This window comes from Berghia stephanieae, chromosome 10 (genome assembly GCF_034508935.2).
Source record: "Berghia stephanieae isolate SIO BIC M18660-M18661 chromosome 10, UCSD_Bste_1.3, whole genome shotgun sequence".
In the NCBI taxonomy this organism is placed as follows: Eukaryota; Metazoa; Mollusca; class Gastropoda; order Nudibranchia; family Aeolidiidae; genus Berghia; species Berghia stephanieae.
Window position 1 is genome coordinate 484,581 of NC_088369.1, and position 13,539 is coordinate 498,119.

General features: G+C 33.6%; 1 protein-coding gene across 1 annotated transcript in view; it reads right to left on the minus strand.

Annotated features, from left to right (window-relative positions):
* The window catches only part of LOC144956018 (uncharacterized), a 63,170-nt gene that overhangs the window by 27,693 nt on the left and 21,938 nt on the right, over positions 1 to 13,539 (minus strand). Inside the window, exons 12-16 of the mRNA XM_078886306.1 lie at positions 6,775 to 6,882; positions 4,989 to 5,114; positions 3,368 to 3,530; positions 2,096 to 2,196; positions 610 to 687 (exon numbers count right to left, since the gene is read on the minus strand). Of these exons, the coding sequence (XP_078742432.1) occupies positions 610 to 687; positions 2,096 to 2,196; positions 3,368 to 3,530; positions 4,989 to 5,114; positions 6,775 to 6,882 (576 nt within the window). The remainder of the gene's footprint in view (positions 1 to 609; positions 688 to 2,095; positions 2,197 to 3,367; positions 3,531 to 4,988; positions 5,115 to 6,774; positions 6,883 to 13,539) is intronic.

Consider the following 13,539-nt stretch of genomic DNA (forward strand, 5'->3'; position numbering starts at 1 on the left):
GAGAGATGATTTACAAGGAAAATAATATCATCTCCCAAAACTAACTATACATTTAACTATTTCCCTCTCAGCCAAATTATCCGGCCAGGTCCAGGACAAAACCAAGTAATCTCATTCCAAGACAAAGACAGAAAGCAAGTTGGAAAACAGATATAGGGGGATAGAAGACACAGTAAGTACCTCCCTGCCCACTATGGGCAGTCAGGAACCCCACCCAGCGTCCGTTTTTGAGGTTGGGATGTTTACTCTTGCTGAATGTCCCCTCGTTGTTCTTTCGCCAATATCGTTGATGTAATTTGGAATTTTAAGGCACGACATTTTGTAGTAGATCTTGTGGAACATTTAAATTTTATCTATTTGTTATCACTAGCCTAGAATTGAATCATTTGCGTGAATGTCTTGTTGGAGTTAATTCTGCAATGTCGTCCGGGCATTCATTCTAAAGTTTAATCATAGAAGGAAAAATTGAATTCAGGTATGATCCAGTTTTTGCGTATGGTGGAATTATACTTTGTTGTTATGGCCTCGTGTTTTTCTTGATACTAGATTTATATTTTTTTGGTAAATGAGGGTGTAATATGTGTTGATACCTTACAGAACAATTTTTACCTTGTATTCTTCCAACTGTTGATTCGCACTCTCCAGCTGCCCTCTCAGTTGTGCATCAGCTGCCTTTTGCTCAGAATCCTGAAATAAACATAAATCCAAAATCAGATTCTCTTCTAATTGTAACTTCTTTTTTTTCTGCTTCTTTTTCTTTTCATTGCTGTCTCAATAATATGATAACATGCAAGATAATAATAATAATGATATTTAATATCATTCTTCTTCTTCATGATATTATTATCATTATTATCATCACCATCATCATCATCATCATCATCATCATCATCATCATTATTATTATTATTATTATTATTATTATTATTATTATTATTATTATTATTATTATTATTATTATTATATATGATGTTATGGTGATGATGACATGATATAATAATAATAATAATAATAACAATAATAATATTTTTTTTTGTTGTTTGTGCTTTAGTCTCTTCAACACAATTGAGGTATATGAGAGACGCTGAAACAAAAACAAGCAATCTAACAAAAATAGTACAAATGTAAATCAAAATCATACTAAGATATCATAAGCTAAATTATAATAACAAGAACAAACAGCAGAAGATTTACAGAAAAAAAAATATCCTGTCAAAAATACAATCACAAACCAAAGAAGCAGGATAGGCTAGTAAAGAGAGAAGAAACGACATCACTATCGATCGTACACCTGCGAATCATAGGTATTTTGATTCAAGGGTGATGCTCCCATCCAACCACCCGCAATAATAATAATAATAATAATAATAATAATAATAATAATAATAATAATAATAATAACAAGAACAACAAGAACTAGAACAACAACAACAAAATAATAATAATAACAACAACAACAACAGCAACAACAACACAATAATAATAATAATAATATTAATAATAATAATAATAATAATAATAATAATAATAATAATAATAATAATAAATAATAATAATAATAATAATAATAATAATAATAATAATAATACACATAATAATAATAAAATTAATAATAATAATAATAATATAATAATAATAATAATAATAATAATAATAATAATAATAATAATAATAATAATAATAATAATAATAATAAATAATAATAATAATAATAAAAATAATAATAATAAAAATAATAATAATAATAATAATAATAATAATAATAATAATAATAATAATAATAAAATAATAATAATAATAATAATAATAATAATAACAAAACAACAAAACTAGAAAAACAACAACAAAATCATAATAATAATACAACAACAACAGCTAACAACTAAAACAATAATAATAATAATAATAATATAATAATAATAATAATAAATAATAAATATAATAATAATAATAATAATAATAATAATATAATAATAAAAAACAAAAAAAAAAAAATAATCAATTAATATTAATAATATAATTATAATTTAAAAAGTTAATTCATTGACATCTGTATCACATTCGTCTCATAAAGTCTATTCACTGTATTCATTACCGATTTCTTGGCATCGGCTAGATCTTTCTTGGACTTCACCAGCAACTGCTTGAGTTTGCCACTTCTCTCCTCTGCTTCTGTCTTGAGATCTTCCGCTGTGCCTGTAGAAACAAGTCAAAGTGACACTCAGCTGTTAGAAGCTGTACAGCTTCAAAAAAGAACAAAATACCAAACAGGGAATGTTTTGGGCTCAAAACAATTCTTCATCAGCCAACAGCAAAAAAAACAATGAAAAGGAGAAAAGTATTGAACAAGTGTCTTCTAAGCCCCTTTCATACTGTGTTAACCACCTTTCCTCCCATCCCTAACACACATTATCACTGATAGACAGACAAGCTCTTGCTAACTTGTGGTGGTTAGGAAACTGCACCTGTTTTGGGGGAATTATTGTAATTTTTAAAAGGAGGAAAATCCTATGGTTTCAAAATCGCCGATTTCTGAGGATCGGTGGAAAACGATTTTTAAAAATAAATGAGCTTTTAAATAGCGCAACATCCACTAAACATACAAGGGGTCCCTAGCCAACAGCAACACTTAACATGTAGGACGAGACATGACGTCTGTTAGAGGTACTCATTTTACACCTGAGTGCGGTGAGAGAATAGGAGTAAAGAGCTTTTTTCCAAGGACTCAACTATGTGCTGCTTGGGACTTTCCTATCAAAAAGGCATGTGTCATACCACTAGACCACATAGCCTCATATTAGCACTCATACATAACGCTGTGCCATGCTGATAAAACAATTGCTGTTAAGACTTGTTTGTTTTTAAGGGTTTTCCGGCGCTTGCAACACATTAAGGTCATATCAGCGCCAGTAAAAAGAAGGAAAAGGGATAATAAAAAGTTCTAGAATTACAATTAAAGCACCTAAGAAAAGGTATTACAAAGGGGATTTTGTTCAAATAGGAAACAGATGTAGATTCCAAGAGCATATCATCAAAGTACTTAGTTTGAGATCACTTAAAATATCTCATCCAGACACAAGCACAGGTCCCAACTAAGAGGAATACACTCAAATGTTTACAAATCATATATAATACGTAAACAAAACAATACAGTGCATAAGAGAGAGATTATTTACAAGACAAAAAATATCATCTCCCAAAATTCTAACTATACATTTAACTGTTTCCCTCCCAGCTAGGGTACCCGGCCAGGGCCTGGACAAAACCAAGTAATCTTATTCCAAGACAAAGACAGAAAGCAAGTTGGTAAACAGATATATAGAGATAGAAGACACAGTATGGCCCACTATGGCTGTTAAAGACTTACTGATTTGTGTTCTCATCAGTTCGATGGTCTGTTCCTGTTTGTCCAGCTCCACTTTGATTCCCTCCATCTTCCTCTCCTTTTCTGACAGCTGTACATTAAGGGATGCGATGGTCCGTTCATAGTCGGCTATTTCAAGATCCAACATATCATTCTGATTGGCAGACTGGGATTGACCAAAAAAAAACAACAAAAAAAAATAAATTCATTGAGCTTTTATATAGCGCAATATCCACTAAATGTGCTCAAAGCGCTTTACAAGGGGTCCCTGGCCAACAGCAACACTTAACATGTAGGACGAGACATGGCGCCTGTTAGGCGATATTCCAATTTTTTCCGACAGAGATAACACTGTAAACGGCCAGGTACTCATTTTATACCTGAGTACGGTGAGAAAATGTGAGTAAAGAGCCTTTTCCAAGGACTCAACTACGCGCCGAGTGAGGCTGGAACCCAGAAACTTCCAATCCGAAAGCGAGTGTCATACCACAAGACCACATAGCCACACAACAACAACAACTGCTAATTGCTAATCAAAGTGATACTAAACTGCCAGAGGCTGTGCGTGGACTGTGAAAATTAATGGAAAAAAAAATTAACATAACAGCTTTCAAAAAAGAACAAAATACAAAAGCTCTACCAACTCAGCTATCTTCAACACTTTAAATAGCTTTCCATTTGTCTAATATTTCTATATTATATCTAAATATAATTTTGAAAACAAGGATGTCAAAAAATCCATTAACTTTAAAGAAAAAAAGATGGTTGAATTTTAAGATAAAGAATCTTTTATCCCAGATAAATAAAATTCCATTTATTCATCCCACGGGGGAAATTTGTCTCTAGTGTCTATTCCAAGGGAAGACTGGAATAACCCAGGCATTAGCCGCAGTAAATTGAACTAGAGCCAGGTGACTTGCTCAAGGCCACACAGTGGAGCGGCAGGAGATCAAACTCGGTACCTTTCGGGTACAAAGCAAAGAACATACCACTGAGCCACGTTGTCCAAATATATTTCCTCCCTTTCTATTTCCACAAATACAATTGAATTTTCTGCCCCAAAGTGTAATCCTTTTCTGTGCCCTCCCTTAACCAATTTCGAAAGAAATTTGACCAGAAAACTCATCCTTCAAAGATTGATTGATTTGGCAAAAACTCTCAAACCTGGGACTTGATGGAAGACCTCTCAAAGTCCAAAGTTGAGAGTTTTTGCCAAGACAGGGGGGGGGGGGGGCAATTAAATTGATCGACATTTGAAGGACCAGTTTTCTAGCCAAATTTTTAGAAGCTGTGGACTGTAAAAAATAACAAACAAAGATGAATATAACAGCTTCAAAAAAGGAACAAATTACCAAACACAGAACATTTTGGGCTCAAAACTCTTCTTCAGCAAACAACAAAAAACAATAAAGACATATATACATTACTGAATTCCAGACTGTCGACAAGCTGGAATTCAGTAATGTATTTATGTCTTTTTTGTTTTCTGTTGTTGGCTGAAGAAGGGTTTTGAGCCCGAAACATTCCGTGTTTGGTATTTTGTTCCTTTTTTGAAGCTTTTATATTAATTTTTATTTATTACTATATAGTCATCTGCTCTGTCAAATGATAACATCAATATTACCTGTAGAGCATTTGAAAGTTTATTCTGGACTTCCTTGAGCTGGGACTCCGTTTTGGCCATCTGATCTTTGAGCTCTTCTTCCTTGACCTTGAACTTTGATTCTGCCTCAGCCAATTTCTGCTCCACCTGCCAATTTCAGTGAAAACAGAAAAATAAGCTTTTAGAGATAGCTAATGATGCTACTGTGTTTGATTTCACTGTGTATATAGCAAAAAGATAAACTAAGATTATTTATGGGAAAGATCTGAATGTTATTGGATGACATATCAGATGGCACTCGACATGATATATTATGAAACAAAAAAAGAATATTTTTGAATTCTAAGTCTTTTCTTTTCTTTTTTTTTTTTTTAATTTTTGTTGTGATGGGAACAAAATTTTGATATTTTTATCAAACTTTAAAGATATTTCAATAACTTCCAAAATTAAGCGAATCCCAACATTAAATTAAAATTTAAAAAACAATTTTTTTCCACCAATTAAAAGCTACGGACAACGTGAGAATGTGTCTATTTATCTCTTAGGAAATATTTTTCTCCCGCATGCATCCGATTTTACTTAAAATAGATTTCTGATGTGTAATGATATCTTGACCGCAATAATAATTCGTAAGTTCAAATGGTTGAATTTGAAAAAATAGATTTCTGATGTGTAATGATATCTTGACTGCATTAATAATTCGTAAGTTCAAACGGTTGAATTTGAGAAACTATCACAGTGAGAAAGACGTGAAATGGATGGATTGAGATCCGAAATGACAAGAGGAAGGTAAAATGGTTGAATTTGAGAAACTATCATAGTGAGAAAGACGTGAAATGGATGGATTTAGATCAGAAATGACAAGAGGAAGGTAAAATGGTTGAATTTGAGAAACTATCATAGTGAGAAAGACGTGAAATGGATGGATTTAGATCAGAAATGACAAGAGGAAGGTAAAATGGAGAGAGGTAGAATAAACGTATTCTTGAACTCCTGTGTTCCAGATTTCCATCTAGTGCCAAATACACAGTCCCAAGATTGAGGAGTGCATTGGGCACTTCAAAATGTAGGACTTTAAGAAAAAAATAAAAATTGAATTTTTATATAGTGCAATATCCACTAAATGTGCTCAAAGCGCTTTACCAGGGGTCCTGGCCAACAACAACACTTAACATGTAGGAGATGACATGACGTCTGTTAGGCAAAATTGCAAGTTTTTTTCAGACAGAGACAATGCCGTTAACGGTCAGGTACTCATGTTACACCTGAGTATGGTGAGAGAATGTGAGTAAAGAGCCTTTTCCAAGGATTCCACTATGCGCCGAGTGAGGCTAGAACCCAGGACCTTTCGATCCGAAAGCGAGTTATACCACAAGACGACCTTGCCGCAAGAATACTATTCTCCTACTCCACAATAAAACAAATAAAATTAACCCAAGTTTCATACCTTTCATTATAAAATTTTCAGCATTACTGTCACTCTGACATAAAACTGCTTTGGCACAGTAGGTCACATATTACTTAAAACACATCTGAGTCTTTAAAGGGTCTGTCTATCTCTCTCAAAACACATTTGGGTCTTTAAAGGGCCTGTTTATCTTTCTCAAAATACATTTGGGTCTTTAAAGGGTCCGTCTATTTCTCTCAAAACATATTTGGGTCTTTAAAGGGTCCGTCTATTTCTCTCAAAACATATTTGGGTCTTTAAAGGGTCCATCTATTTCTCTCAAAACATATTTGGGTCTTTAAAGAGCCTGTCTATACCTCTAAACCCTATTGGGTATTTAAAGGGTCTCAAAACACCCACCCCTTGTTTATCTTTGACCATTGCCTCTAACTGGATTCGGACAGCCCCAAGTTCCACATCCGTGGCCTTAAGCTTGGTCCTCATTTCTTCTATCGAACTCTCCCTTGCCTGAAAATTAAAAAAAAAAAACAATACAAAAACACCATGCTCAGCAAACTTGAAAATAATCCATTCAAGGAAGGATAGGGTCTATATCACACAGCTGTTTAATGCTTTCACTTTAGTTCGACAGGTAAATTTTGCCGGACGCTAGTTCATAACAGATGACGAGTCACGGCCTGTGCCGAAAGGGCGACTGAGCAACTTTTCCTATTTTGATGATTTTTTTCTCTAGTTCAAAGTGGCGTAGTAAAGATGCTATTAGATGTTGCAATAAGATATTTTAGAGTCATAACTAGTGATTTACATACTTTTATTTGATATAATTTTAGTAGATCATTTGGGATTAGATTTTATAGGAAATAACCATAAAAATGGGTCCGAAATTCTAATTTCTTCAAACGATATAATAAAAAATTACATAGTTATCTGAGTTTATACAAATAAATGAGAAATACTGCAATAATCATCAATATTCACAGAGTAAAAATATATAATCAAAGTCGTTTTGTAATGAAGCATTGTTGAGATATCCGCTCACCTGTACAGCAATATCCTTTTTTGACAGCAATTTAAAAAATGCGTAATCACCGAATTGTAGGGATTTGTTGATCAAATGATCAAAACGAAATGGTTTTAGTAATGGCAATTGGCAATTCTTATGAAAAGATATGTTATATACATTCCTTTGACGTTTGTATAGATCTAAACTATATAATAATAATAATAATAATAATAATAATAATAATAATAATAATAATAATAATAATAATAATAATAATAATGATAATAATAATAATGATGATGATGATGATGATAATGATCATTTTCATGAAAATAATATAGTGGCTATCACCTAAACGCCTGCTAATTTTGGTAAACGCAATAATTTCTCTTTAAAATATCGTTCTAAATGCCCGTTTAAAAAAAAAAAATTGGAATTCGCCTTGATATGTCCACTCTGACAGAAAGGAAATGAAAAAAAAAAGAAAGAAAGAAAGAATAAAGAATTTTACTGAATCATTTGCGACCGATCACCTGTTTCCGAGAGTTTTATTTAACTTCCCAACGCCCGAAATTACTATCAATTCATTCAATATAATTTACTCCTCCCCACTCCACGCTCTCCGGCAATTTCCTTCCATGTCCCTCAAACTGCTTTCTTTCCATGAGCGTCCAATCAGCTTTTTACAATTGCCCATTTCCAACTGGCTGCTGAAAAAGGACATTTCTAATTTCAATTATCCACCAGTCGGTCATCAGCAAAGTCAAGAAAGCTCCTCCTACTCAAATCACACATACCCGCGAATATGATAGGCCTTGTAGACCAGTCACTGGTCTTTGATGTTACACAACCATCCGCCAGCTTTGATCACATCGCTTTTGATGATGTCACTCAATATCTATCTTCTCTCAAACCTGTTGACTGTACCACGAGTCAACATAAAAGAATATCGCGATGAGGTGCGAATCGTGAAGATGGAATGACGTAGCTGTGTTAAAGTTATAGGTTCAAAGTTCAATTGTCAGAGAGAACTGATGAGAGATTAAACTGAGGTGGTAAAATGAAAATAGTTTTGTGGTAAAACGTTGCATAAATTAGTTTTATGTACACCAACACACACACACACGCACACACACACACACACACACTCTTCTCTCTCTCTCTCTCTCTCTCTCTCTCTCTCTCTCTCTCTCTCTCTCTCTCTCTCCAGCTGCGACAAAAAAAAAGGACGCCTACCAGATAGCTAATACTATTTAAAATGGAAATTTGTTGAAAATGGTCTGCTTATTGATCAACCGAAGCATCGTGGATAACAGAAATGATCATTGTGAATCAGTTGAAACACGTGATATCGATGTAATACTAATACTAGTAATAATCATATAATATCAGTGTATTTATCTTACTCTTGATCACCACTGTAATAATAATAATAATAGTAAAAAAATAAATAATATCCATTCTTTGACAATAAATATTGCGTGATAAATGCATTGAAAAAGATGGGGGGGGGGGGGGGGGGGGGGGGGGGGGAATTAATGATCAGATAATCAAAGTGAACTGTTATTTTAAAATAAATTGACAATCATAGGTAAAGATAAGTTATAAGTATTCCTTTGAACTTTGTATAGACGTCTAGATCTTAACACGTTTTATATTAATACTTTTTATTAACATACAGCTAAGTCGGCTCTTTATAACGCCATCACATGCGCAAAAAAGGCCCACTACAACGAAAAATTTCAAAGCATTACATCTTGCAAAGAACTGTTTTCCACCGCAAACGACCTTCTTGGCAGTAAGAAATCCACACCCTTCCAGCGTCTAGAAATAACACCGAACTAGCTCAAAATTTTGCCAACTATTTCCACGACAAGATAAAATCCATTAGGGAAAACATAGACAATACATCATCATCATCGTCACCGAGCTTTGGACCATTCCATGGAACGCCACTACATGTTTTCGATCCAGCCACTGAAGATGAAGTGAAGTCAGCCATTTTAGATAGCCCATCAAAATATTGTGACTTAGTTGACCCCATCCCAACTAGTATTCTTAAGACTTGTATTGAAGAACTGTTACCAACAATAACTGAACTTATAAATAATTCGTTGGTCTCAGGTAGTGTCCCCGACTCGTTTAAACGTGCCATTGTTAAACCACTATTAAAGAAGTCCGATCTAAATGTAAACGAACTGAAAAATTACAGACCTGTCTCCAACCTTCCATATCTATCCAAAGTGCTTGAACGCATTGTGTTAAAAAGACTTTTGTATCATATCCATCTAAATAATTTAAGTGAAAATTTCCAATCTGCCTATAAATCACATCATAGCACTGAAACTGCCCTTTTAAAAGTATGCACTGATATTCTTAATAGTATTGACAAAAATCATGTCTGTTTATTGACTATGTTGGACCTTTCGGCTGCATTTGACACCATTGATCACGAGATACTTATTAAATGATTAGAAATTACTTTTAGAATAAGAGACACTGCGCTTAGTTGGTTTAAATCATACCTAACATCACGATCTCAGTCGGTTCTGATCGATGGCGCAGTATCAGAAACATTTCCTCTAAATTACGGCGTTCCGCAAGGGTCTGTCCTTGGTCCTGTTATTTTTACTCTTTATACTCAACCTCTTTCGGATATTTTTGTTAAAAATAAATTAATGTATCATTTCTATGCTGATGACACTCAGATCTATGTAAGCGATATCCCTAGTAATATCCCATCATTGATTACCCGTGTTGAAGACTGTATTAGAGATGTTAAATGCTGGATGGAAATTAACAAGTTAAAGCTGAATAATGAAAAGACAGAGGTGATGGTGTGTGGTAGAAAAAGTGTTTTGAAAGATGGTTTTCTGAAGTTTACTCTAAATATAAATGGGTGCACAATTAACCTCTCAACGTGTGTGAAAAACCTCGGGGTAATGCTAGATCAACATATGACTATGCAGGCACAGTTTGATTCTCTATGTAGAAGTTTGACAATAGGATTAAAAAGAATTGCTTCAGTTAGACCTTTCCTAACAAGAGAAGTAACATGCAAACTAATAACATATTTCATACTATCTAAAATAGATTACTGTAATTCGTTAATCTCGAATGTAAGTAACGATAAGATATCACGCCTTCAAAGTATCCAGAATGCGGCTGCTAAATTGATTTTAAGAAAGAAGATAACATCCTACTCGTTGCCACTTTTGTATGAGCTGCATTGGTTACCAGTTAAAGTGAGAATCGAATTCAAACTAGCAGTATTGTGCTATAAGTGCCTTAATGATCAAGCACCATTGTATATTACTGAATTTTTAGAAACTTATAAGCCAATGAGGAGTCTACGTTCTGCACTAGATTCTACAAAATTAATTGTTACAAATAAATATAAATATAAATTTTACGGCGGCAGATCGTTCAGTCACGTCGGACCTTCCATCTGGAACTCTCTTCCTAAAAGAATAAGAGAAGCGCAGTCCTTATCAATATTTAAATCAAAGTTAAAACACCATCTCTTTGTTAAAACACATCTTGATTAATGCATCTTTGTAATTTGACCCCAATATGAATGTTAATTTAGTTTATGTTATTATATCATTATTTTATATTATTTCCGTATTTGACATAGCATGTGGGTGTATTATAACATATCTTGTATTAATGACTTTATGTTTAGTTATTACATTGTTGTATAATGATAATATTATGTTGATGTAGTTTGTATAATGTTTCATTTGTATAATAATGTCACTGTATTATTGTTTTGCGCATTGAGCATCACCCAGTGATGAAAATGCGCGTTATAAATGTCATGTATTATTATTATTATTATACGTAAAACCTCACGATTATTGTAAGGAACAGCTGATTGTTACATTTCACAGAAACAGCTTCTAATTAAACAACATTCTGTTTTCTTTTTTTCACTGGTGGAACTTCACTTGCTAATTCTGGAGCAGTTTGCATGAAATGCTTTTTGACCACATATCTCATTTGAGCCCTTTCACAGCTTATTCGGCAGAGTCCATTTGCATTGAGACAAGGCTTGTTTTCAGTATGACCATTCATCAGAGTAAAGAAAAAAAATCATTAGTTATTATTGATATTGATGATGATGATGATGATAATAATAATAATAATAATAATAATAATAATAATAATAATAATAATAATAATAATAATAATAATAATAATAATAATAATAATAAATAATAATAATAATTGTAATTATAAGAGTTATAATAATATTATTGATTGTTAGTAATAATACGATAGTGATCGCCTAGATGCCTGCTAATAATAATAATGTAATAATTTTCCTTTAAAATATAGTTCTAAATGCCCGTTATTCAAAATGGAATCCACCTATATACCAACTCTGAAATATTTTTAGCAAAAATAAGATAGAGAAAGAAGTTTACTGTAGCATTTGTGGCAAAAAAAAAGGATTTATCACCGGTCTGTGAGAGTTTTATTTGACACCTAGACAACGCCCCAAATTACGTTCAATTCATTTCAAATTTACTCCATCTCTCCAGCAAATTCATCCCATGACCTCCAAACTGATTTCTATCCATGAAGCGCCAATCAGATGTTTACAATTACCCATTTCCAATTGGCTGCTGAAAAAGGACAATTATAATTTCAATCGTCCACCAGTCGGTCATCGGCAAAGTCAAATAAGCCCCTCCCACTCAAATCACATGATTATCCCCTCGAATGTTCGGCCTTGTAGCGCAGTCCACCGGGCTTTTGATGTTACACAATGATCCACCACCTTTGATCACATCGCTTTTTGATGTTATAATATATCTATCTACCCTCTTTTCTCACGCCCGTTGACTGTATCAACGGGCAATGTAGAAGAATATCGAGGGAAGGTGCGAATCGTGAAGACGGAATGGCAAATTGGTGTGAAAGTTATAGGTTCAAAGTTCAATTTTCACAGAGAAATCATGAGAACTTGACTGAACAAGCAATAAAAATTGTTCCATGCTAAAAATGTATGTACACGAGTTTTACACACACACACACACACACACACACGCTTCCCCCCCCCCACCCCCCGCCCTCTCTCTCTCTTCTCTCTCTCTCTCTCTCTCTCTCTCTCTCTCTCTCTGAGTGTGTGTGTGTACTACTACTACTACTACTACTACTACTACTACTACTACTACTACTACTACTACTACTACTACTACTACTACTACTACTACTACTACTACTACTACTACTACTACTACTACTACTACTACTACTACTACTACTACTACTACTATACTACTACTACTACTACTACTACTACTACAACTACTACTACTATGATTACCACTATAACTGCACTATCATCATCATCATCATCATCGTCATCATCATCATCATCATCATCATCATCACCATAAAACATCAACAACAATAACGTTATCATCACAATCGGATTCGTGTTCTTATGTCTCAGGAGTTTGCCTGAATACCGGACTATTTTGTTAGCCAACAAAGAATTAGACAAGATGTGTTTACACATTCATTGTGCAAAAACTTGCCATTACAAATCATTGAAATAAATACTATATTAAAAGTAGATTATTACTCTTATATTTACTACCACGTGTTAGGGTAACAAAACTCAGATAACATCAATTTGAATTTTTTAAACAATTAAAAATATTTTTCAGGTTAATTTTAAATAGAAAAATATACATTTTTCAAGAGAGCATAAAGTATACTCACCATTTCTTGATATCAATGAAAATAATTGCGTCTTAAAGATGAAAATGTGGCCGTTATATCCATATAAAATAGAAAAATATAGAAGAAGTGTATGGTCAGCAATTGCAGTGTAGAAATGAACGATTTTACGAAATCTGTCCTATAGCCTGACTGACAATGAAATCCAAGCGGTGCATTCTACCTGCAGGGATAAATATAGGCCAGTTTTCACGTTCTGGACATCTGTTATGACGTAACCACACGGTGGTCTCCCCGTCATTGACGTTGGGTCGTTCCATTGGGGGTGAGGCGGTGGTAAACTAAAGTGAAAGATTTCTAGTGTAATAAACGGCTGTGATCAGTCCCTTTAAGTGTGAAGTGAGTGCTCTACCAACTGAGCTAAGAGTCTCTTTTTTTTTATCTTTTCTTTATAAGTCAGTTTACCC